Source organism: Ricinus communis, chromosome 8 (assembly GCF_019578655.1).
Source record: "Ricinus communis isolate WT05 ecotype wild-type chromosome 8, ASM1957865v1, whole genome shotgun sequence".
Lineage (NCBI taxonomy): Eukaryota > Viridiplantae > Streptophyta > Magnoliopsida > Malpighiales > Euphorbiaceae > Ricinus > Ricinus communis.
In genome coordinates, this window is record NC_063263.1 from 6,883,349 (window position 1) to 6,907,725 (window position 24,377).

At 34.0% G+C, this 24,377-nt stretch overlaps 5 protein-coding genes and 1 non-coding gene across 10 annotated transcripts; 4 read left to right on the plus strand and 2 right to left on the minus strand.

The window, feature by feature from the left end:
• Nucleotides 1-228: 228 nt before the first annotated feature.
• On the minus strand, nt 229-6,907 carry LOC8259358 (aldehyde dehydrogenase family 7 member B4). 2 transcript variants are annotated; one of them, XM_048377975.1, is made up of 16 exons: nt 6,727-6,907; nt 6,285-6,421; nt 6,090-6,176; nt 5,858-5,989; nt 5,546-5,618; nt 5,278-5,300; nt 5,112-5,175; nt 4,942-4,987; nt 3,140-3,320; nt 2,489-2,665; nt 2,235-2,399; nt 1,645-1,785; nt 1,343-1,440; nt 874-1,023; nt 657-733; nt 229-548 (listed from the first exon to the last, which is right to left on the minus strand). In XM_048377975.1, exons 2-15 carry the CDS (start codon nt 6,417-6,419, stop codon nt 679-681), a joined length of 1,527 nt encoding a protein of 508 aa, XP_048233932.1. In that variant the 5' UTR covers nt 6,420-6,421; nt 6,727-6,907; the 3' UTR covers nt 229-548; nt 657-678. The 2 variants fall into 2 exon arrangements, with proteins under 2 accessions (XP_048233932.1, XP_048233931.1); XM_048377974.1 differs by having other exon boundaries at nt 661-733; nt 6,727-6,906.
• Nucleotides 6,908-8,114: 1,207 nt separating this feature from the next.
• LOC8259357 (cation/calcium exchanger 4) lies at nt 8,115-10,796 on the plus strand. The gene has a single exon (XM_002534420.4). It carries the CDS (start codon nt 8,622-8,624, stop codon nt 10,548-10,550), a length of 1,929 nt encoding a protein of 642 aa, XP_002534466.2. The 5' UTR covers nt 8,115-8,621; the 3' UTR covers nt 10,551-10,796.
• A 2,883-nt stretch (nt 10,797-13,679) lies between these two features.
• LOC107262486 (guanine nucleotide-binding protein subunit gamma 3-like) lies at nt 13,680-16,896 on the plus strand. Of its 4 annotated transcripts, none has more exons than XM_015728512.3 (5): nt 13,680-14,360; nt 15,473-15,525; nt 15,657-15,704; nt 15,795-15,836; nt 16,531-16,896. In XM_015728512.3, exons 1-5 carry the CDS (start codon nt 14,211-14,213, stop codon nt 16,790-16,792), a joined length of 555 nt encoding a protein of 184 aa, XP_015583998.1. In that variant the 5' UTR covers nt 13,680-14,210; the 3' UTR covers nt 16,793-16,896. The 4 variants fall into 4 exon arrangements, with proteins under 4 accessions (XP_015583998.1, XP_015583999.1, XP_015583996.1 ...); XM_015728513.3 differs by having other exon boundaries at nt 13,685-14,360; nt 15,798-15,836; XM_015728510.3 differs by having other exon boundaries at nt 13,686-14,360; nt 15,795-15,842.
• A 1,219-nt stretch (nt 16,897-18,115) lies between these two features.
• LOC8259353 (subtilisin-like protease SBT1.4) lies at nt 18,116-20,862 on the plus strand. Its single transcript, XM_015728509.2, has one exon. It carries the CDS (start codon nt 18,195-18,197, stop codon nt 20,544-20,546), a length of 2,352 nt encoding a protein of 783 aa, XP_015583995.2. The 5' UTR covers nt 18,116-18,194; the 3' UTR covers nt 20,547-20,862.
• Nucleotides 20,863-21,070: 208 nt separating this feature from the next.
• Nucleotides 21,071-21,152, plus strand: TRNAS-GCU. Its single transcript has one exon. It is a non-coding gene; the product is annotated as a tRNA-Ser (tRNA).
• A 636-nt stretch (nt 21,153-21,788) lies between these two features.
• Nucleotides 21,789-24,139, minus strand: LOC8259356 (RING-box protein 1a). Its single transcript, XM_048377957.1, has 5 exons — nt 23,909-24,139; nt 23,740-23,790; nt 23,586-23,645; nt 22,271-22,342; nt 21,789-22,176 (listed from the first exon to the last, which is right to left on the minus strand). The coding sequence occupies exons 1-5, from the start codon at nt 24,036-24,038 to the stop codon at nt 22,139-22,141; spliced, it is 351 nt and encodes a 116-aa protein (XP_048233914.1). The 5' UTR covers nt 24,039-24,139; the 3' UTR covers nt 21,789-22,138.
• Between the last annotated feature and the right edge of the window lie 238 nt (nt 24,140-24,377).

The following is a 24,377-nucleotide window of genomic DNA, read 5'->3' on the forward strand; positions in this document are numbered from 1 at the left end:
ATTAATATTTGATGATATTACAAATTATAGCTCTATCAAATACTATTGTCGCCTCTCTCCCCTCCCCCAACTCGCAAGTTTCCCGTCTCTGTGCGGGAGGATGCAGTGTTGAAAAAACTTAATTACAGAAGCCAGATTCATACACACTGACATATGATCTTTGAATTTCAACTTATTAAACAGCTTTTCTAGACGAAGGCAGTCAAGATTCATAAGCATCCAACCTGGTAACACAAAGATATGTTCATAAAGGATTCAAAATGCTTGTTCACATAGAATCAATGTCAAAATCTTGACAAACCCAAATCTCGACTTCACCCCATATTTCGGTCTTTTTAGTAACCTATATCATATATTTTCAGTTTCATCTTTCTCAGTAACCAAGCAAGGAAAATGAGAATCAAGGAAAGAAAAAATTATCCAAGAAATGAAAGTATTATTATTATATACTTGTGTTAAAGTAACACTTATGAAGAGAGCATCAAGTTTAGACCACAAGCTCTTTGTGCTGTTACCGTTCCACAGCAACGGGGCTGGTGATCATGCTTCTGCAAGAAAGTAAGTAAGAATCCAAGCTTAAGTCATTAATGCCACAAGTAACAGAGATGATAGAATCAAGATATCTCAGGAAGTTCAATCATGCTACCAAAGTTTACCTACTCGATTGGACTGTAAATACTAGCCGAAATTGATGCCTTGAGCTAGTGGTAATTCATTCCCGTAGTTGATTGTACTGTCAGCAATTGACCAAAAAATCAGTAGAACTTTTGTGAGAGGCAATTCTATACAATTCAATTCAATTTCCTAAATGTCCAACGGAAGCAATCCAAATCTTTTTCTTCTATGCAAGGTTTCAGAGTTGAACAAATTTACCAAGTGGAGCGCCGCATGTACTGCTTCCAAGAATCACTTCCTGCTTCCCGGCCACCACCTGTAGCCTTTTCACCGCCAAAAGCACCACCGATTTCAGCACCATTTGTTGGTATATTTACATTTACAATGCCGCAGTCACTTCCTTGTGGCCTGCAACAAATTTGACCGTGTGAGAGATTTCTGAATCTGAGCAATATATGAAGGAATGGAACATCAAATAAATTGAACCTCAAAGCCTAAAAAACAATGGCAGTTTCATCTTGTAGGGAATTTCATTCAAGACTTGGTGTCATAATTAGAAAAAAAAATTTTAAAAAAAAACACCAGCAGATTGCATCAAAGTGAGCCGCTCCAACTATATCGAATTAAAAAAGCTTTAGAATATGAAGAAAAACAAACTCAAGGCTTCTGAATGTAAAATGAGCATAAAAAATAAATAATGCTCATGTTCATTGGTTAAAGCACTCACCCAATCCACTTGAAAATAATTTCAGGTTTGCGGGTGAAGATAGAACTACTTAATCCTTGAGGCACGGAGTTGTTAATCTCAATGGCTTCTTGTAAAGTCTGTACACAGGACTCAAGTCTTTAGATATCAGGTTAAATGCAATCCAGCAGAGCAAAGGACAGCTAATAAGGGCAATTTTATAACTTCTACTAACAGCAATAAGTAATTGTAAAAGCAATTTAATACAGAATATCAAAGAAAAATACTCATCTATATTTACTTCAGAGCCTCCGAAGAAAATAACTTAATAATGAAGAGGTCACCTGAAATTTCATAACATAAAGAACAGGAGCAAATAATTCTTCCTTAACAACATCTGCTTTTGGAGAAATCTCAACTATTGTTGGCTGCACAAAATTCCCTTCAGATTCTATAACTGAACCACCTGTTAGAATCTTTCCTCCCTGCAAATTTCGGATAGCAATTTGAACTATGTCAGGATGTGAACCAATTCCATAAAATCTGACAAGATCAACAACAAATGAAGGTTGCTAATACACATAAGATTTTCAAAGTACTACATAACTACCCCATAACCACATGAAAATAACAAATTACGACACTTAGGGAATGGCAGGCAGCAATAGAGAATCGCTGGGTTCTGGTAAGCACCTCCAAACTTCATATCATGAAAATCTTTATAATTTAGTCCAGAAGGTCTCTTTGATATGGCTTCAGGTTCAAAGTAATGTACCCGTCGAAGTCTTTACAAATTCTAAATATTTTTGTATTAGACCAATAAGTTCAAGGTAATGTATCAGACCATCAAACACAGAAATGCAGATGTTTGAAACATCAGGAAGGTGGAAAGGTTGGTTAAATACAATGTAAAAGAAAGTAAACCAAAGCATACCTGGGACTTGATGATCTCTATTCCCTTTTCAAAGTTCTTCCTTGATTCAGAAGTATGCAATGGCCCAAGCAAGGTCCCTTTTTCCAATGGATCACCTACTTTAACTTGTTGGTATACTTTAAGTAGTTGATCAAGTACTCTTCCATATATACTCTCATGAAGAAGCTTTAATACAAGCAAACAAAGGTTCGATCAGTAACAACTTTGACAGCTGGAAAAATATGATATTAATGAAAAATCATAAGTTTAAATACCAGACGACGGCATGTAGTGCACCGCTGACCAGCTGTTCCAACAGCAGCAAACAGAATGGAACGAGCAGCTAGCTGGATGTCAGCATCATCCATTACTATTATAGCATTGTTTCCGCTTAACTCAAGTAAGCATTTACCATATCTTTGATTCACTGTTTGTTGCACCATCAGACCCACCTATAGCATATGCAAAACTTTGAGAAATATATGCCATAAGATAATAAAAACTCCTACCTTTTCATCGACAGATCAAATCTTGTTACTTTGTTGACTGCACATATTGTATCCATAATTATGCATCTAGAATGAAGAAAAATAAGGTTCAAACAACAAACAGCTAAGCACATTCAGAAGAAGCAGACTTTTAAGCAAACAGAGAAAAGTATTTCTAAGTTATAGTTCATAAATTTGAACTGCAATAATAACACAAGTATAAAGTGAGAATACATTAGGTTTACTTGTTGATGATGCCAAGAAAGTACATATAGATTGCCAAAAAAACAAGATAGTGCATTGCATATTTGCACAGTAACTTCATGGATAAATAAATATAAATCAAGTTGCATAAATAAGTTGGCCAAACACAAAAGATTCTCTTACAAACAGGACGAACGGAAAAGTAATTTCTAATGAAGCACAATTTTGAGATACCTTTGAACTCCCAGTGAATGAAACCAAAGGAATGCGAGTGTCTTTAGCTATTGCTTGACCAATGTCGGCACCACCACAAAAAGATGTAAAAACTGCAGTAGGCAAATTGTTCTTCTCTAACACTCCAGCTACCAGCTTTGTCATTGCTATAGTAATCAAAGGAGTGGTTGGTGCACCTTTCCTAAAATAAGATATTAAGAATGTAGTTTGAGATGAGGAAAATAGTTGAATTCCTCTTTCTTTTACCTGAATATTTACAAGACGAATCAAAGTATATGCTGACATTTTAACTTTTACTAGTTTGGTATATGCATCGCACATAATGCTTAGTGATACTTGATATGTGAAGGTGCATGGCATAAGAATGACAATACCTTGTTCTAAATATATATTGCAAATAAATATACAACGTTAAGACGTAACCTATATAAAATACATAACCTATTTGAGTTATTTGAAATTCAATATGCTATAAACATTTATAGTTACAAAATAGTCATGTTTTGTCAGTTCTATAACATTCATTATTCTTTTAAGGTATGTTCTTTTGGTGAGATTTTAAATTCTTAGGAATTTCAAGTCTTGAGACTTGTAATTTTAAGTTTTTAATTCTTAGGGGATTTTAAACTTTATTATTCTCATTACTTGAGAATTAAGTTAGTTATTTTTTGAATTTCAAATTTTATGATTTTTTTATATCAAAATTTTATCTTTTAAATTTTAAAATAAGATCCTCTAACATTTGTTAAAATAGGACAAGTCATGTTTGAATGATATTAACCATTTAATTTGAAAGCAACAATCTAGATTGATTTAAAGATTAGATGTTTATTTATTGGAAAAAAAAATCTCAGCCATTCATTTTAAATTAGACAGGTGAAATCTTAAAATGTAATGTAGAACTTTTATTAAATATAGCTTACTGTAATTTTTATTTATAAAATGCTTAAATTTTAAGAATTTTATGTGAGACTATTTTCTTTTTTCTTATGTATTCTTATATTTTTATCTTAAATTGTTTAAAGAACAACAAGCATGACTTAAAATTCCAACTTTATTTTCCTATCAAAAGAACAAACCCTTAATGGAAAATTAGTAATTGTTTTTTGGTTTACCTCATAATATTGGTGGTGACCTTTCAAAGCTTTACCCTCAGTATTATAAAATATAATAAGGATATTTGCAAGCTGATGGCCACAATTTTAGCAAAATTATGAGATCAAGCCGGTACTAACAGTAATATACATGCTAACAAAGAATTAGCAATTAAATCTTCATAGCTTTCAAGATGGTTTCCAAACTCCAATAAGTCAAACATGGAAATCTTACATAGTTACATTGAAGCTCACCGTACGCTATCTATAGTTTGATTAAGGCCAAAACTTGAATGCCACAATGTATTTCTAAATTTTTAACTAAACATTTTCTTATACAAGGTTAAACCCGCTATTAAGAATGATTGGTTCCAATGTCGAAGAATAGTTCCAAGAAAAGCCACAATTAACTTGTTTACCAACATCTTACTAAACCCTGAATCATCCCTATAATTCTTTAGAAAATGCAGTTTAAACAATCAACAACTACCAGGTATCAACAAGATATTAAAGCCTGAAACTTTTGGGATGATGTAATCATACATGGAAGGGAAGGACATGAACTGCCTAAGCTAAAAACTTTTGTACTCCAAAAAGAAAAGCCTAACAATAATGCAGATGTTATATCAATAACAAAGAAAAGTTGTATCACAAGCATGTTAGGATAATTAGAAATTGTAAAGTCCCATTATTGGTTAATTAACTTACCATACAACACAGTTGCCACAGACCAATGCAATGCATGCATTCCATCCTACAAAAACAATGTAGTTATTACATAAGTTTGTGGAAATTATGGGAAATGGAATGTGAGGGAGAGCGAGAAGTGGGCTAAAATCATACTCTGCTAATTAATAGGAAAAGAATGAATTACTCACCAAGAACAGCACATGGGAAGTTGAAAGCCGTGATGACACCAACTATCCCCAGAGGATTCCACATCTGCATGCAAAATAGGAGTAAAAAGAAGGTTTAAAGTAAAAAAAGAAAGAAAAAAAAAACTAATGAAGTATCCTACTTGAATCACATGGGAAAGCAGGATACCTCCAACATTGCATGATTTGGACCTGTTAGCAGAATAAGCATAATTTATTAAGGAACTAGTTTTATAGAACTGGAATAAAAAGTTAATAATTCATATTAGGAATCAAGTATTTGAAACAAGACATCTCATTTCCAGATGATAGCTGGATTCCTACATCTCATCAAATGATAGAGAAGACTATTTTTGCAAGTCAATTGAAGATATCAAAAGTCTATCCAAAAGAAAAGGAAAAGAAAAAAAAGAAGTAAGGCTAATGTTTGAGCTCACGTTCTGAAGGTATTATTGATCCATTCAGTTGCCGGCTTAGTCCAACAGCAAAATCACACATGTCAATGATTTCCTGCAATCATGCTTGTGGAGTCATGATGCTATAAATATTGTAGCAAAAGAACTAAAGTTTCTACTTAGCATTTTAAAAAGAAATTTTTGCATCATCAATATTCCGTGAAGTAATAGCATAGCAAGCCACCACAAAACAGCATACATCACACGTATCATAAAGGCAAGTCTTAGAAATTTCACGAAAACATCCAATACTCAAATAACCATAGCATCAAACTTTTTAGTAAGGAAGCATACTTGAACTTCCCCTATGCCTTCTGGAAGTATTTTCCCCATCTCAAGCGAAACAAGACGACCAAGCTGTTGAAGCTTTACCCTCAATGCATCCCCAATCTGTCTAACAATATCACCTCTCTTTGGTGCAGGAACCTGCAAAGTCAGAAAACAACGCAATGGGTAGACATTAAGACTTAGTCATTCATTCATTCTCAAGCAGAGCATACATTAAAACATATCACAAGAAATTGACCTGCATCCATATCTTTGATGCATCATAGCAAGCTTGCATTCCTTCCTCATAATCTTCGATGTTACCCTCTACAACTTCAGCTATTACCTGAGTCCCAACAGAGCGGATTAATAAGTATTAACTGGATTAATAGAATGCAACAGGGATATAATCTCATAAACTTATTTAATAGTACCGCAATGGAATAATAAGAACCTGATTGTTGGCGGGATTGACAGTGGTGACCACAGGTCCACGTGCTTTCCACGTGCCATTAACATAACAGCCTAGGTTCCGTGAGCTTAACCCGATCTCGCTCAAAAATTCATACTCTTTCCTTGAAAAGCCCATCTCTGAGTACAAAATACACAAATCAATTTAAATTTTTAGTTCAAATCTGAGATTTAAGTTATAAAAAGCACACACACTGGCACACAAATTAAGTAATTGATAAAAAAATAGTACAAAGTTGTGTTTCTATTTCTCTGTAACTGAAACACGCTCCAACAGCGGAGGAAGACATGAACAACGATAAATCAAAGAGAAAATGCTCATTTCTTTTGGCTAACATTTGAATTATGAGCAAACAAACAGATCGTGAATGTGCATGTGAGTGTTCTATTTGATGAATCACCAACCAAAAGAAAAAACATATTACCACAGAAAATCAACCAAATGGAAGGGGCGACGAAGATTCGATTAGGAGCTAAGAAGTTAAAAGTAAAGCGTTACAGAGTGAAAAGGTGGAGTAGCGTAAGTGTTATATATAGACATGAAAATGGTGGCTTGATTTGGAGAAGAGTGAGCGTGACGTGACGGACAGAGAGACGTGGAGGTATAGTCTAAGTGTTTGTCTGGTTTGTTATTTGTAAGTTATGGATTAGGATTGGGGCCTTTGATTATTTGTCACTTTATTAATTGTTTTCGAAGTACGTGTCACCGCTGATCTCTTCACTTCATTTTCTTCTTGTCTTTTTATTTGCTTCTTATTTCAATTTTTCTTTTCAACTGTTCAAGAAAAATCAATTACATTACAAATATGCATCTTAAAATTCTTTATCAAATAAATATATAATAATATTTATGGATTCTATAATGCATAATTAGAACCAAAGCTATATTATGGAACTTTCTGTAATCATTTATTTCTTTATTTTTTATTAAATTGTAATGATTTGTTTCAAATGTGAAAATGCCCCTAACGTTAGTTTTATCATGGTTTAATAGTCGATATAGAAGCATATTTTAAAAACCACTTTTTCATTTCGTTATTCAATTCTTTTAGATATTCTTACATTTTATTGTGTGTAATAATTTAAAATTTGTTAACATTCTTTCATTTTATTGATATGTTTCAATAACACATGTAATAATCAATTTTAAATTTGTGGTTGATTTTAAACTTTTAAACTCCATATAATATATGTACACCTTATAGTACTTATGAGTAAATTATTAAGGTTAATTGACTTTATCTCATCACATCCTTAAGTAGTTATGGTTGTTAACTTACCTTAACAAACAAAAACATATTGATTTATTTAGCCTACTAGAATTGTTAGATTGTTTAATTAAATTTTATCAAAATATAATTTTACTTGTAAATATTATAAAATATTTATATTAAAATAATTGTCAAACTAATTATGGAACTGTGTATAATTTAAAAAATTAAATTGCTATTGAATCATGATTTTAAAATTTAAATTGTCCAGTTGTGTCCTAGAAGTGTTATAGCTATATTCCGAATGTATCATAATTATAATATTATTTTGCCGTAAAAAATAAGATAATGAAATATTGTAATAATAATACACATAGGGAATGTTTATTGAACACGTGTTGTGATGTAATAATATTAAAAAAATATTTAATCAATATTTTTCTTTTTGGAAGTGTTGGTACATATTAAATTGTTACAGTACTATAAAAGTTGAATAGATATCGTATTTTGAATAATTTTTAGATTTTATTTATTTATGACTTAGCATAAAAAATATTGAGCAATTTTCTTCTAATGATTTATTACGTAAGAACCAAATTACTTTGCCAGTTAGACCTCCGTCATTGGAGAATTACTTTGAGAAACAAAAATTTTAAAAAAAAATGGAAAGATTTTTGCTTTTTCAGTAATTAGGCAAATTAACAAAAGATACCTAACATTCCAAACGACCCGTTAATATACAGAACGGAGGATAACAAGCAAAAACAACATGAAAAGAAAAAATAAAAAACAGAAAAAAGAAAATCCAGAAATACAAAATTTCCCAAGAATCCTTATGCTGTCTACTCGATTAAGATACCAATCTCAAACCCCTGTAATCAATTGCTGAAGCCCCTCGTAAAGTCCTCAATTTTTATAATCAATTTCGCTGCACGACTCCATTTCTAGGTAAAGGAATCAAACTTTGCTTGAATTGCTAGGGTTTCATTACTTAATAAATGAAACCCTAGGATTTTTGGACATGTTGGTTCTTTTTGGATTTTTCGGAGCTCTGAGGTTTTTATTTTATTATTGATTTTAGATTTTTGGAGAGTGAATTATTAAATATAATGAAGGTGTTTGATAGTCTTTATAATGCTAAAGACCCTAAATTGAGAAGGGTTTTTAGTGGAATTTGTAGTATGATTCTATTGTTTTTATTCTATAGCCGGTTAAATATCCTTAGAAACCCTTATATTGGTCAAAATTCGACTACAGCAGATGTTCATGTTGATATAATTCATAGGAAAATGATTGACGCGGGTGTCAATTCATCGTCTTTTACTAATGGGATGAATGATCAAAATGATATAAATGTAAAGAATCCAACATTATGTGGTGGATTAATTGATCATGAGGGTTATGCTAATGCATGTGAATACTTGAAAGCGAACCCAGAATGTTCATCTGGTGGATTCTTTGATTATATCAAGTTTTTGTATTGTGATTGTGGTGATTTCAGAGTATTGGGTTATGCATTTTTGGGTATTTGGCTCGCTGCTTTGTTTTATTTGTTGGGGAATACTGCAGCAGACTACTTTTGTTGTTCATTGGAGAAGTTGTCTAGTCTTTTGAAGTTGCCTCCTACTGTTGCTGGTGTTGCTCTCCTTCCCCTTGGGAATGGAGCGCCAGATGTGTTTGCAAGTATTGCTGCTTTTGTGGGTAAAGATGCAGGGGATGTTGGTCTTAACAGTGTGTTGGGTGGTGCTGTTTTTGTTACTTGTATTGTTGTTGGGACAGTTTCATTATGTGTAGCAGAGAAGGAAGTTCAGATTGATAGGAGATGCTTCATAAGGGATATCTGCTTCTTCCTTTTTACACTATTGTCTTTGTTGATGATTTTGGTGATTGGTAAGGTTAGTGTTGGAGCAGCGATTGCTTTTGTCTCAATTTATGTAGTTTATGGCATTTCCGTTGCTGCTAGTGAGATTTTTAGGAAACACGCACGAAGGTTAAAACTGGATGTTATTACACCATTGATTCCTGTGCGAGGAAGTATATTGCCCTCAGGAAGTTATGAAGACGAGTCAGGTATGTATAATTCTCTGCTGGACATTGAGACTGACAGTGATGTTCCGCATCTACCTCCTTCACTACCATCATGGATGTGGGCTTCAAATGTGGCAATATATTCTTTTCACTCAGCGAAAGGCAGTATGCAGGATGATGAAAGGCCTCCATGGGGCTGGACTGATGAGAACATGGAGATCAACAGCTCCTCATTCTGTTGCTCTAGATGCTTTTCGCTGATTGAGATGCCCTTGGCCATTCCGAGACGGTTAACAATCCCATTAGTTGATGAAGCATCATGGTCAAAACCATTTGCTGTATCCAGTGCTGCATTGGCTCCTATTCTCGTGGCATTTCTGTGGAACAGCCAAGATGATGTGGGTCCTCAAAGTAGAATCGCCGTGTATTTTGTCGGTGTTGCGGTTGGTTGTGCTCTTGGTTTTCTTGCATACAAGTACACCTTACCCAATCATCCGCCTCAAAGATTCTTGCTTGCGTGGGTGTTAGGGGGATTTTTGATGAGTATTGTGTGGTTCTACATGATAGCTAATGAGCTTGTAGCTTTATTGGTGGCATTTGGTTTGGTATTTGGGATTAATCCATCAATCCTTGGATTAACTGTATTAGCATGGGGCAACTCAATGGGTGATCTAGTGTCAAATGTTGCGTTGGCAATGAATGGCGGTGATAGTGTGCAAATTGCCTTCTCTGGATGTTATGCAGGTCCCATGTTCAACACACTCATCGGCTTGGGGGTATCAATGCTTCTAGGAGCTTGGTCTGAGAGCACTGGTGTATACATGGTTCCTGAAGATAGTAGCTTGTTTTACACCATGGGATTTCTCATGTCAGGACTAATCTGGGCGCTTGTTGTTCTACCTAAAAATCATATGCGACCGAACAAGGTATTAGGGGTGGGCCTTATAACCCTGTATTTGATTTTCCTTTCCGTTAGAGTGAGTATTGCTATGGGATATGTATCAACTTGACAGATTGATTTTGGTGATTGTCGTATGAATTTGTAAAGCTAGTCTCTCTGAACGTACTCCTCATCACATTTTAATTTGTAAAACTGTAATCTGAGGAACAGTTTTTATAGCACTTACACATGTAGGATTCTGGTTAGTACTTGCTGATTCACTTTTTGTGACTTATTCCTACAAATGGGATTAATGATTATACTTGATGAATCAATAAAACTATTATCGGGCTAAAAGGCGATATCCTTGTCTTGAGTGTTTTCTTGTATTTACAAGTGTTATTATAATCTTGTGATGATTGAACTACTGCAACTCGAGATTTTTTTATTTTTTTTAAGAGAACTGTTTAAATAGATTAGTGTTCTAGGCTTGGAGTCTGGAGCCTTGTTTTATGAATGGGCAGTTAGAAATGCTCGTTTGTGGGTCGTACAATGGTGTTTCAGCAGAAAGTTGGCCATGGAATATTAATGTGTCATAGGCCATTTCTTTGTTGTTTACTCTTAAAAGAATAATAATCAAATATATGTTTAGCATTCCTGTTAAGTTTTCTTTGCATAAAATGAGGGTCAAGTCTCTCCCTTCTTCTACATAATTTATTCCTTTTAAACTGAAGAAAGATGTTTATTAAGAAAAGCCTCTAGGGTCATCTTTAAAATAAAATGGTATTTCTTTTATTTTTCTTATTTTTATCTATTTTCACTATTTTTAAAATTTTCATTTGTTTCTCAAAAGATTAAAAAGAAAAAAAATAAAATTATTTTGTATTTTGTTCATTCAAATAAAAATTTTAAAAAATTTAATGTAATTTACTTATTCCTTTATTTTCGTGCATTCATTTCAAAAATAAAAATAAAATATATTTTTTCACCTCAAAATAGTGAGGAGAAAGATGAAAATATTACTTGTTCTATAAAAGTAATTTTTAAAATTAAAAAATGATGAGTAAGTTTTTTAAAATAAATAAAAATTAAATTCTTTTAGTCCAATATTTTTTTAGTACTAAAAGAAGATTTGGTAAAAAATAGAAAAAAGATAAAAAAAATAAAAGAAAAGAAGAAAGATAAAAAAATTGTAAGTAAAAATGAATAAGGATATTTAAATTATTTTATGTGTAAAATAAAATAAATTATTATTTTAACTTGTAAAATCTAATATATATAAATTAGCATATTTAACACCTTGAATAAAAAATTATTCAAACACTAAAATAAAAAAATAAAAAGGTTAAGACACTAAATTTATAATTATCCTACTAAACTGTGTCAATAAGACGAGCATGTTCATAAGTCAATTTACGAATTTTTTTATAATAAACTAAGCTCGAGCTTAATTTCATGAGCCTAATTGCAAACCAATGAACAAGCAGGGTTGCGAGTTAACGAATGAAACTCTGTCAAGTTTAAATTTGATTCAATAAAATTATTGAATTCAAAACCGAAATCGAGTTTAGTTCAATTAATTAAATAAATAAATTTATCATCAAACCGAACTCAGAATTGCTCACAAAATATTTGATTCATTAACATAAATTCTTTACTTAGAGTGAGTGCATATTACCGCATTAATCTCCTATGAAAAAGTGGTTTTCTAGAAACGGGATCAAACTCACCTGTTTAAATAATACAGTTGAGGAATTAACAGTTAATCGATTAAAAAAGAGTTAATTTAAATTAATTAGAATTTTTGAAATTTAAAATTTTAACCAGCTGGTTTGACTAGATTTGATAGTTGAATCGGTCTGTTTGACCGATTTTAAATCAATTGAACCGATTTATGCCGAGATTTTTTACAGTTGAAGCACGGTTGCATTCTTAAAACACTAAAAGATATCAGGTTTGGTTGCCTGAGGGGAGCTGCTAAACTCCCAGGATTTGACACGTGGTTGATCTAACTTACAAGCGCATCCGTCGCTTGTATTGTTTCCGTCCTTTGTCCTTTGCATTCATCGGGGGAAGAGCTTGAGTCCCGCTGTTTGTTTTTGTTTTTTCTTTTTACCATTTTCTCCTTCCTCCTCATTGTTATTCACTCCCCTGCCCCTTTCGAATTCTATTATGATATTTCAGCACTTCATTTTGTTATTTTCTTAAACTGTATAAATAATAAATTATGACTCAACCGATGAGCATAAAAACAAAGTTTTTTCACTTCTCAGCAGCTAAATTCCTTTTCTTTTTTTTTTTTTCTTTTTGGGTAAGGACTTCTTCATTCCGCTTTCAGATTAATTAAGGTTGTATTTGATTAGTTGAATTTAAGAATTTTATAGATTTAAAAATAAAAATCTCAAGTGAATAGTATAATAGTAATCCCTTGAAAGTTTGTTTTGAGGAAAAATGCCCCCATAGGCTTATTAAGAATACCATTTGGATAATTGATTTTTATTGATAAGAACTGATTGTTGATTCTCATATTTTGTTTACTAGGCAGTGTGTAAAACATAATAAGTATGACGTAAGCTTTATAATTTGATTAGATATAAGTTGTGCTATGGTCATTTAAAAAAAAATAATATTTGTGTTATGAATTAAAAGTTTAATTGGATTTAGATTTGATAAAACAATAAAAAATGAAGTATATTAATTACATATATAATTATAGACAATGCACAAACAATTATTAAAAGTAAAATAGAAAAGAGTGAAAGAAAAAAGCATGGCAATTATTTAATAATAAAGAGTGATAATTCATAAAAATTAATAGAAATTAATAAAAGTATATTAATATTTACAAAAATTTTATAAAATAAAATATGTTTAGAAATCATTCATAAGCTTATAAACTTTGTAAAAATCATTCACTTAAAACAACTCTTTAAGTTAAAAGCCTTTAAGTGAAACACACTTCTAAAATAAACAATACTCTAATCCATAAAAAGGTTATCAGCGTTAGGTTTATTGGAGTTCAAAACAGTTCATTTGAAATATTATATACTATGGAGCTAAAATATAATATTTTTAGGTTTAAATATTTCATTACTTTTCAGTAATGAAAAAACTACATACACCCAATCATTCAATATACAGAATAATAGTTTTATTTTCAAGTTTTAGACGAAATTGAATATTCATTTTGCGAAATTCAATTGCATCAACATTATGTTTAACATCCAAACTAATTTAATACAATTTTTCTTCTTCTTCTTCTTCTTCTTCTTCTTCTCTTTGTCGTTGCAATAGATTCAAAAATGCATAACAGTCTAAATTTTGAAGGTTCTGTCTTCCCCAAGTTTGCTAAAAATGCACAAAGGTCCACACATGGTACCAAGAAACACTGTTGGGGCTAAAAATTCCAAACTCCAAAGTCCAAGCCAACCAACCAAACAAACTAAACTTAAAACAGAAACCCATTTCCACTTTCCTCTGTGCGCTAATTGTCAGTCACGTGCGGTCTGCAACAATGGCAGTATCATCGCACTTTTATAAACCTCTGTCAAACCCACGTTCCAGTTTTTCACATAAAAGACAACCCAATATATAAAATTTTTACTCTTCTTTATTAGTACTTCACTCCCTTTATTTAATCCTCCTTTCTCTCCCACACGTACAAAACTACGAACAATGCAGTTCACGTACTCATCTTTGATATTAACAACATAGCAGCACCATTGTCTTTTTAATTGACTTTTCTTTGGTCTTGTTCTTGTTGCGGTGCTGTTGTTTGATTAGGAGAAAGATGGATGCTTTGTCGAATTCTTGTTCTTCTTCTTCCTCTTCTTTTTCTGCTGTGTGCCCAAAGTCGCCGCCTGGCGTTTTAGATTTGTATGGGAAGAGAAGGCAGTTGGTTAAAGTACAAATCTTGGAAAGAGAGATTGGCTTGCTTCAGGTTATTTTTAGTTATTTCACTCTGAAAGATTTTCCTCTGTGTAGATGCTTGATAAAGATAGTTCCAATTTCTGCGCGACTCTGTGAAAGATTCTTCATATGGAAAGTTTATGTTTCCAATGCATTGTTGCTAGAAAATCAGAATCTTTTCTTACAAATTATTTTTAGTTCTTGTTTTTGCAATTAAATCTGATGAGTTTGATATTCCATTGCTTACTTTTATGCCCAATTTAGTTTAATGTTTCTATTGCCATTGGTATGTGCATGTGTTGTCCTCTATGCATTTCATGCCTTTCTGACAAAAAAGAGTTAATTGGAGAAAAGTAGTTCAAGTTGATGATTTTGTCCATTTGATTCGGAGGATGAAATAGAAATGTTCAGCTAAATACCTTAGAAGAACAACAACCCTCTTCATTACATAATTCAATTTGCTTTAATGTGGATTATTTTAGATCCATCGACGCCATTTTGCCTAGATTTTAGTGATTCAAATCCAATTGAGACTTATTAAGATGCAAGCAATGTTAATTGGTCTAAACCTTAGAATCATTATCATGTTGACTACGTCACTCCTAGGTGCTCTTGCATCTCTAACATGTATGACTCATAATGTTCCAATTCTGTGATTCAAATGCTAAAAAAGAGTTTCTTATTTTTCACTCTCTGCAAATTATATATGCCAAACATCAATGACATTGTACATTTTAGTATCGTCCGAACTTACCAAATGCATGTTTAACACAGAACAAGGTGCATTGTCTGTTCTTTTTCTTCTTTTCTGTTGGTCATTATTTCACATTATCTAATCTGTGCACCATGCATCCAGCGTAAGTCCTTGTCTGCCCATGATCCTGTATTAAGCTATGCAATATTGTTGACTTGATGGTGTGGATGGAATGGTCTTGGTTCAGAGTTAGCCTCTTTCATTGTTTAATCCCCTGTTTATTTATCAGCACCTTTTTAAGTGGGATATTGAGGAGATAAGAAAATTAATGATGTTTAAATTCCTTCTTCTGTTTATTTATCAGTTACGAATAATTTGCCCTGATTTGTGGATTGGTGTACTGATAGAATAAGTAGATGATGTACTAATATTAATTTTGTTGTGAGCAGGAAGAATTAAAATCTGTGGAAGACCTTGAACCTGCTTCCAGAAGTTGCAAAGAGTATGATTTCTTTATTGCTTCTCTTTCCATAGCACTAAGTTGGCCAGACCACCATATATGCTTGTGTCATACATTTTCCAGACAAGCGTTTGTACATTCCTGTCTGACCTTTAACATTCAATTGACTGCAGGCTCAATGACTTTATTATAGGGGCTAAATCCGATCCTCTTGTGTCAATGTATTTGTTCACCAACCTCTCCTAAGCTATATCATCAGTATAAATCTTTGTGATTAATTCACTAAAATTGTGCAATACTTTTCTTTGAAGCAGGAATGAGGAGACTCATAAATCCCATCTCTGCTGGAAGAGGTTCTGGTACTTCTTTTTTCGCTTGTTTTACTGCTTTTTTTCTCTGGTCTATTCTCTAAATTACCTCCTCTTTCATGGTTTAATAGCATCTATACACATTAAAACCCACCCATTTATACTGGACTAGTTAGAAGATGACACTCTTATGGCTACAGAACTGCAAAACAGCCATTTGTGCAATTAAATAAAAGCTGCACCTGCATAATTGTTCTATGTTCCTGCTGGATTCAAATAACTCTGGCTGTAGGGGACACAAAATGATATTTGGCCTTTTGCTGCATAACTTATTTGCTTGACATCTTACCATCTTAATCAATTAGCAAAGAACCAAATCAATAATATTGACTCCGTACCAAGTAACTTAAGGTGTCCCATTTATCATTTGTAGAAACACGAATTTATCTGGAATAGTGAAAGATGCATAGACCATCATACTAGACTTAAAAAATCTCACCTGCAACTGAATTCTTGTTCAATCATGGAAACACTTGCTCATTGTTGACCTTGATACTTAAATAAAAGTCGTTCTTGTTTAAATTTCAAGGGGAAAGTACAAAATACTTCTTTCAACTTTAAGTGCGTGATATTTCTTTTCTGTAACAAATCAAAAGACATGATCAGCAAAAGTCAGTAACAAATTACAAGGGAAAAGTTCGATATGATGCTAACTAGGTGAAATAAAAATACTTTTCAGTGCCCCATGGATTTGCGGCTTCAGTGGTTGCCAACCTCATTTAAAAATGGCAAAATGCTGTGCCTGCTGTCCACTGAGTAACTCCCAGCTGAACTTATGCAGCTGCACAGAAAAACCGGCCTGTCAACATTGTTGCAAATGTACAGGACTTTCATGTCCGCGACTCAGTCACTGCTGTTTCAGTTCATCCCTCTGTAATTGTCCGAAGATGAATCTTTGCTGTAGTTGCTCAAACAACTGTTGTAAGTCATGCTGTTTATAATCTTGCATTTGCTTGTATTTTTTTTCTTTTTCTTTCCTTTTCTCGATCTGTGATTTTATTTAGTCTAATTTTAATAGTAAATAGAGACAAATTTTCTTTCCATATCTTTCGATTTATGATTTACATCTTGCTTTCACGTTACAAATTTCTCATAAAAAATCTTTAAAGGGTTTTCATAGCCACCATGCTTTTATTTCTTCTATCTTCTTTGTTTGTCTTGTTCAATGTACAAGACCTGTATTCCAGGTATGATCGTCTTCTCGGCCATGCCTTTTGCTTATAGCTTTCAACACTCGGCCCATCATAATTTCAGAGTTCGACGACTGCTGTTATAAGAAAATAAGCTTAGAGCGTATACATGAAATCATAATTGTCTTTTTTAATTTAAAATAAGTTTTAGAGTTCTTGTCTTTTTGTTTTCACTTTGTTGGGTCTATTTTTCACAATATTTTTTTAGTATAAATGGTAAGTAATTAAACATGTTATGAGCCTTTTTCCCTTTTAGAAAATTAATGTACCAAAAGAAAAATCGTTTTAAGTGATTGTCATATCATTAAGAAATTGACCAATTATGTGAATTAATTATTTATCATTTAGTATACAGAAAAACAAGAGGGAAAGCACGTCTGTTGTCATTTTGTGAATCAAACAAAATAAAAATAAATGATTCCCACTAATGGGGCATCACAGATGAGACCAAATGCACAAAAAGCCTAACCATCAATCTTTTCCCCTCTAATTCAAGAACAGGACAGCCTACTAAAACTTTAATAAATAAATATCAATAATAACAGCTTCCATTACTAAGCATATCAGAAATCAAGATAACAATAGAGTAAGCAAGATTTCTTTGCAGGACCCTTAAAATCCAAAGTCATATAAGAAATCTTGACATTTGACATTCAAAAACAACGTGCAAGGCATTAATGCTTGTGTTTGTAAGATATTATATTCTATAATTAAATGAATGATATATAACATTAAATAATTATAAAATTTACATATATACTATCACTTTGTTTTTCGCTAAATATAAAATATTCTAAATACATTATTAAATGAAGGTTGAATATAATTCGCTTTTCCAGAAAAGGAAGAAATATCTGCGTGACTCTTGCTACCTTATTTTTAATTGTCCTTCAAAGAAAAAATAGAAATTATATAATTACTTTTAAAATCTTTTATGAACATAATAAAGAAGAAAAGAGGTAGAACTTTTAAAACAAATAACGAAAAGCAAAATTTGAGTTATGATGACGTGGACCAATAGGGTCTCTAGAAACCGCCCAGCTATCACTTCTACTGACTTTATTATATCCCAACCCAATAATAAAGATTTTTATTTCAGATCCCAAACTCCAAAAGAGACTCCATTTTCTCAGGAAACAAAGAAAGAACCTCAATGGCCAATACCTCTGTCTCTTTCCTTCTCCTTCTCCTTCACCTTCTCCTCTTCCTTTCTCTTACCCATCTTTCCTTCTCTTCGCCATTATCAAACAACCCAAAAACCTTCATAGTCCATATCTCAAAACCACACAAGCCGACCCTTTTCACCTCTCACCATGACTGGTACGCCTCCATCATCAATTCTCTCCCTCCGGCTTCTCCGCACCACCCAGCCAAGATCCTCTACACCTATAACCATGCCGTCAATGGTTTCTCTGCCCACCTCACTTCTTATCAAGCATCCATACTACGCCGTGTTCCAGGCGTCATCTCTGTCATCCCTGATCAGATTCGCCACCTCCACACAACACGCACACCTCATTTCTTAGACCTTTCTTCCGTTTCTGGTCTTTGGCCTAATGGTGCTTATGGTGAGGATGTTATTATTGGTGTTCTTGATACTGGTATATGGCCTGAACATCCTAGTTTTTCTGATTCTGGCTTGTCTTCTATCCCTGATCATTGGAAAGGTGTCTGTGAGACATCTGTTGACTTTCCTGTTGGTTCTTGTAATAAGAAACTTATTGGTGCTAGAGCTTTCTATAAGGGTCTTGTTGCTTATCAAGGGAAAGGAATTGATGGATCAAGAGATAAAGCTTCTCCGAGAGATACTGAAGGTCATGGAACTCATACAGCATCGACGGCAGCTGGTTCTTTAGTCCATAACGCGAGCTTTTACCATTATGCACAAGGTGAAGCTCGTGGTATGGCATCAAAGGCTAGAGTTGCTGCTTATAAGATTTGTTGGAGCATGGGTTGTTTTGATTCTGACATTCTTGCTGCTATGGATCAAGCAATTGAAGATGGTGTTCATGTCATCTCTTTATCTGTTGGTGCTACTGGTTATGCTCCTCAATATGACCATGATTCAATTGCTATTGGTGCTTTTGGAGCAACACAACATGGAATCGTTGTATCTTGCTCTGCTGGTAATTCTGGTCCAGGTCCTTATACTGCTGTTAATATTGCGCCTTGGATTCTTACTGTTGGTGCTTCTACAATTGATAGAGAGTTTCCAGCTGATGTTGTGCTTGGTGATGGGAGTATCTATGGCGGGGTGTCACTATATTCAGGTGATCCCCTAGTGGATTTTAAGCTTCCTTTAGTATATGCTGCTGATGTTGGTGGTAGGTATTGTTTTGTGGGTGGTTTAAGTCCATCAAAAGTTCAAGGAAAAATTGTGGTATGTGATCGAGGAATGAATGCAAGAGTAGAGAAAGGAAGTGCTGTGAAGCTTGCAGGAGGGCTTGGAATGATATTGGCAAACACGGCAGATAGTGGTGAGGAGCTTATTGCTGATTCTCATCTCATACCAGCTACTATGGTAGGTGAAATTGCTGGTAATAAGATTAGAGAATATATCAGATTGGGTCAATATCCTACTGCAACAATTGTTTTCCACGGAACGGTAATTGATAATTCACCATCAGCTCCTCGAGTTGCAGCATTTTCTAGCCGCGGTCCAAATCATTTGACACCAGAGATTCTGAAGCCTGATGTTATAGCACCTGGAGTAAATATCTTGGCTGGGTGGACGGGGGCTTCTGCACCAACAGATTTGGATATTGATCCTAGAAGAGTCCAGTTTAACATAATATCAGGTACCTCAATGTCTTGTCCTCATGTTAGTGGAATTGCAGCTCTACTTAGAAAGGCATATCCAGATTGGTCACCTGCTGCTATAAAATCTGCTTTAGTAACCACTGCTTATAACTTAGATAATTCTGGAAAGAACATCCTTGATCTTGCCAGTGGCAAAGAGTCAACACCCTTTGTTCATGGTGCTGGTCATGTGGATCCCAATAGTGCTGTTGACCCTGGACTAGTGTATGATATGAAAACTAGTGACTACGTCTCATTTCTTTGCTCAATTGGGTATGATTCAAAGCGAATTGCAGTTTTTGTTAGGGAGGCTGCAAGTTCTGATATATGTGATAAGAAGCTGGGCAGTCCAGGCAATCTTAACTATCCATCATTTGCTGTTGTTCTGAAGCCTAACTCTGATGTGGTTACCTATAAAAGGGTGGTGAAGAATGTTGGTAGTTCTACTGATGCTGTTTATGAGGTTAAGGTGAATGCTCCTGAGAATGTAGACATCAAGATCTCGCCCAGTAAGCTTGTGTTCAGTGCAGAGAATCAAAGCTTATCCTACGAGATTACATTCTCTAGTTCTGTCAGCTTGGGTTGGCTTAGCATCAGCTCACAAAGTTATGGGTCAATTGAGTGGAGTGATGGAACCCATATTGTTAGAAGTCCTATTGCTGTTAACTGGCAACAGGGTCAAGGAGAATCCAAGGCTTCTATTTGAGATGCAGATTGGGGGTTGTCGTATTGTCTCAAAATAGAAAGGAAATCAGGCATTAAATATGGAAACTTTAATTTGGGTACTCACCAAATTGTGTTTCTGTTAATTTATGCAAGACTGCAATATGTGGACAGACCTGTTGTAGACATTAACAATTATTTGATCGTGGTTTAGTTCATTAACAATTATTTGACATTAACAATTATTTGATCAGTACAGGAGAGACTCCAGTTACTTGCATTGGAATGAAATAAAAATATGTATCTTTGTTCATACATACTGTAATGGAAATTCTCATAGCTAAGTAGAGTTCTAGTAAGGGCCCCTGTTTGATAAATTTGGGATATGAGAGGCCTCGCCTTTAGTGTCCATCCAGAAGATGTATTTCCCTATTCCCTTTACCATATATGTGGCAGCTACGTCCAACGGAAATGCAAACAGATGCGACTCAGAAGTGATGAAAAAACTGGACATTAAATTAAATATATTCCATTCATTTAATATCAGCTGTTCAATTGAACATTGAAGTCGCTTTGGCCGAGTGGTTAAGGCGTGTGCCTGCTAAGTACATGGGGTTTCCCCGCGAGAGTTCGAATCTCTCAGGCGACGTTATTGTTTTTCTTTTATTTTTTTCAACAAAGTTTCTATTTGTACAGACGAATTTGCTTTTTTGTAATTTTCAGTAAGTAAACACCATTCCGCTCCATATGTTTCAGGATTAACACTCATGAAGCCCATTATATCAGGATTCATAACTATTCGTGGACACGTTATTCTAGGGCCAGACACAAGCAAAAGCAATTTCTAACAGATAAATAACCAGTCGATTCCATATGTTCCAGGATTAACACCCATGACGCCCAACCAACATATCAGATTCATAACTATTAGCACACACATAGTAGGCCAGATACGAGCAAAAGCAGCTAAAGATGATCTAGATTCTCCAACGAAGAATTTGCATGCACTAGGCGACTCTTAGGCCTCCACGACTTGCAACAATTTGCAATTAGAATCTACAGCTATAAACAACAGGCACTTTCCCCTCCATGCAAACACACTCAAAAATCTTGTGAACTTTTTATTGATGCCAATAGATCAGTGGTTATAGAAGTAATATTTACTGCATCGAAACCTGGGAATACTTATGTTACATTGCATCTGCCTTTGTCAAATTTTAAAAATAGCATATCAATTAAAACAATGAAACCAGTATACTTGATGAACCCAAACAAGCAGAGACAATAGCAAATAATCAGTAAATATGCATTTTAACAATTGACCTCGGCGTCAATAGAGATTAGAACTCCATTCTGAGCTAAAGCACCCACAAAAATAGGTCATAACAATATCATAAAATGGAATACTGTGCATAAGGAAACTGCACATCTGACCCCAGAACTTGGGTCCAGAGACTGCCAGGAAATTTCAGAAACAAAAACCATGTTGGTCATCCAAAACGCTAGATATAAAGATCTATTACAATAGAGTTACTGGCCACACATCTCGTCTTTCTGGCATTTTTTACTCCCAGGTGTTGATTTAGGCAAAACTTCAAAAGTTTGACCCATATGCCCTGCTTGTTGCCAAAGAATCTAGTGGCCATACTTTTGGAATTCCCACTCACTATTATCTGCAATAACAAAAACGGCATTTAACAGTTGAGGAATTTGTCATCATGTAATACCACATTCCCAAGTATAGATAATGTATTTGTGAAAGCATACCAAGAGGGCACACTTGGCGGGTTTTGAGCCATCGACTGATGCAGTGGAAGTGGAAAGCATGGTTGCATACACCTGTGCAAGCAGATACCAAGTTCATTAAACAAAAGAAGAAAACATCTAACCTAAAAGATGAAGTAAAATGTTCATCGGCAATCTGTATATAGGAAACTTCATCAAGCTTAAATCCAATAATCAAATAAACTAGATGGAGCTAACATTCTTTTGTCAAACTTGGAAATTTTAGACAAGTGAGAAAGCTAGATCTGACATTGAGAAGATATTAAGAGATCAAACTTTTCATCATGCCAATATCGACGAGTAAAATCCGAAAAATCAGACAAAAGATGCAAGTAAACAAGCATCCCAAGCAGTGATTACAAACACACTATCACAATCTGAAACTAATATAGACTTTAGAACCAAGAGAGACAAATAAAAACATGCACCCAGTCATTGACTATCAACATTAAGATTGTCAACCAAAGCACATCTACCATATCTACTCCATGTTAGACAGCTAGAATTAGCAAAAGTCAACAACTATGATCCCCATCATTCTCGTTCATATTCAAAGGCTATAATAGGACACTTGCTCTTACATATGTGCTGTGCTCTCTGAGTAACTTAGATGTGAGGAGAAGAAATGCAAGCTCTGAAGTTCTCCTGACTAACCATCTAAAAAAAAACTGACATTGACCCCCACCATGAGATTGATCATATTTACAATCAGACATCAAAATCTATTTAGCTCTGTCTCAATACTCAATACTGAACCTAAATCTACTGCTCATGCACAAAAAAATTCCCAGCTACCATTTAGAAATAATTAGATTTTACCTTTTGAGTTTAGTTTTTATCTACAACACTCTGATTCACAAGAATTTAGTTGATGAACTATGTCCAAGAACAAGATTACGACCCAAGTATAATCCTCACACGATTTCTTCAACCAGACAATAAGACAAGAGAATAAAAACAAAGATGGGCGAGGCAGCTAGAAAAATAAAAAGAAAAGAACAAGATATCGACTACATCTGGGACAATTCACACTGAATGGCGCATTCTTGTTAATGGCGTAATGACATACCAATAATTCATCAACAGCATATAAGCACAGTCCAAGTAATGCAAAAAGAGTGCCGCAATTACGCAATGAACAAAATTGGACAGATAAAATGTTTAGGAATGGTAACGAATTCAACATCCGACACAAAATCAAGACTCAGAAGTCTGGATTCAAAGACATTGATTAGAAAGCAACCTAAAGAGAAAACCCCTAAAATCAATAACCTAGGGTTAGGATCTTAAATCATACCCCAGGCAACAGTGCACTCCTCGCTTGTAGCACTTGCTTGATTCGCTTGGCACTCAATACCTAAGCACACCATACACCAAACCAAAAACACAATCAAATCATAACTATTCCAAAAACCAAGAGAGAGGGGTGAAAAATCGAAAATAAAACTTACAGAGATCCATGATGTGGTTTCTACAAATTGCGCAGTTATCCACAACAATATCTGTAAACAACAATAAAAATACACTCGAATTAAAAAAAGAACAAAAAAAAAACGATTATTTATATAAGAAATTTTAGAAAAAATCAGGGTTAGGATTTTAGAGAAGTAAGAAACAAACCCCAGGCCCAAAGAGCGACAGCATTCCACTTTTTTATTTCGAATCGCTTAGGCTTCTTTGTGGAAGATGAAGGTCCGGCGGCGCTAGAGCTAGCCTCGCCGGCGGGAACCATGGTTACGTCTGTGTCCATCTTCACGGAGATATTTAGTTCGTCAGAGAGGATTAGGTCTCACGGATCTAATTAGGAGCGTGTAAATAGCCAAGGGAGAGAATGGAAGGGTAACGATACGAGCAATCAACTTTTTACCTTTAGCAAGAAGAACGATCTGTCGTTTTGAATCAACTAAGTCATTTGACAACGTTTCCGTTACCATCATTATTATTTTTATTATAAAATTAAGTTGACAAATATAATTTTATAAAAAATTAATATTTAATATTAATTAATTATATTTTAAAAATAATAAAAATTTAACTATTTTTAAATATTTTTTTAATTTTTTAAAATTTTATTAATATATAATAATAT

Excerpts from the sequence above, each read along its gene's own strand:
- LOC8259358 (XM_048377975.1), bottom strand. The coding sequence starts at position 6,419 with ATGGGCTTTTCAAGGAAAGAGTATGAATTTTTGAGCGAGATCGGGTTA. Across the intron at positions 5,619-5,857 it reads AAGGCATAGGGGAAGTTCAA|GAAATCATTGACATGTGTGA; the intron begins GTATGCTTCCTT and ends GCATGATTGCAG. Across the intron at positions 1,441-1,644 it reads TTTATGTTATGAAATTTCAG|ACTTTACAAGAAGCCATTGA; the intron begins GTGACCTCTTCA and ends TCCTGTGTACAG.
- LOC8259357 (XM_002534420.4), top strand. The coding sequence starts at position 8,622 with ATGAAGGTGTTTGATAGTCTTTATAATGCTAAAGACCCTAAATTGAGA.
- LOC107262486 (XM_015728510.3), top strand. The coding sequence starts at position 14,211 with ATGGATGCTTTGTCGAATTCTTGTTCTTCTTCTTCCTCTTCTTTTTCT. Across the intron at positions 14,361-15,472 it reads GAGAGATTGGCTTGCTTCAG|GAAGAATTAAAATCTGTGGA; the intron begins GTTATTTTTAGT and ends TGTTGTGAGCAG. Across the intron at positions 15,705-15,794 it reads TCCGATCCTCTTGTGTCAAT|CAGGAATGAGGAGACTCATA; the intron begins GTATTTGTTCAC and ends TTTTCTTTGAAG.
- LOC8259353 (XM_015728509.2), top strand. The coding sequence starts at position 18,195 with ATGGCCAATACCTCTGTCTCTTTCCTTCTCCTTCTCCTTCACCTTCTC.
- LOC8259356 (XM_048377957.1), bottom strand. The coding sequence starts at position 24,038 with ATGGACACAGACGTAACCATGGTTCCCGCCGGCGAGGCTAGCTCTAGC. Across the intron at positions 23,791-23,908 it reads TGTCGCTCTTTGGGCCTGGG|ATATTGTTGTGGATAACTGC; the intron begins GTTTGTTTCTTA and ends TGTTGTTTACAG. Across the intron at positions 23,646-23,739 it reads AAACCACATCATGGATCTCT|GTATTGAGTGCCAAGCGAAT; the intron begins GTAAGTTTTATT and ends TGGTGTGCTTAG.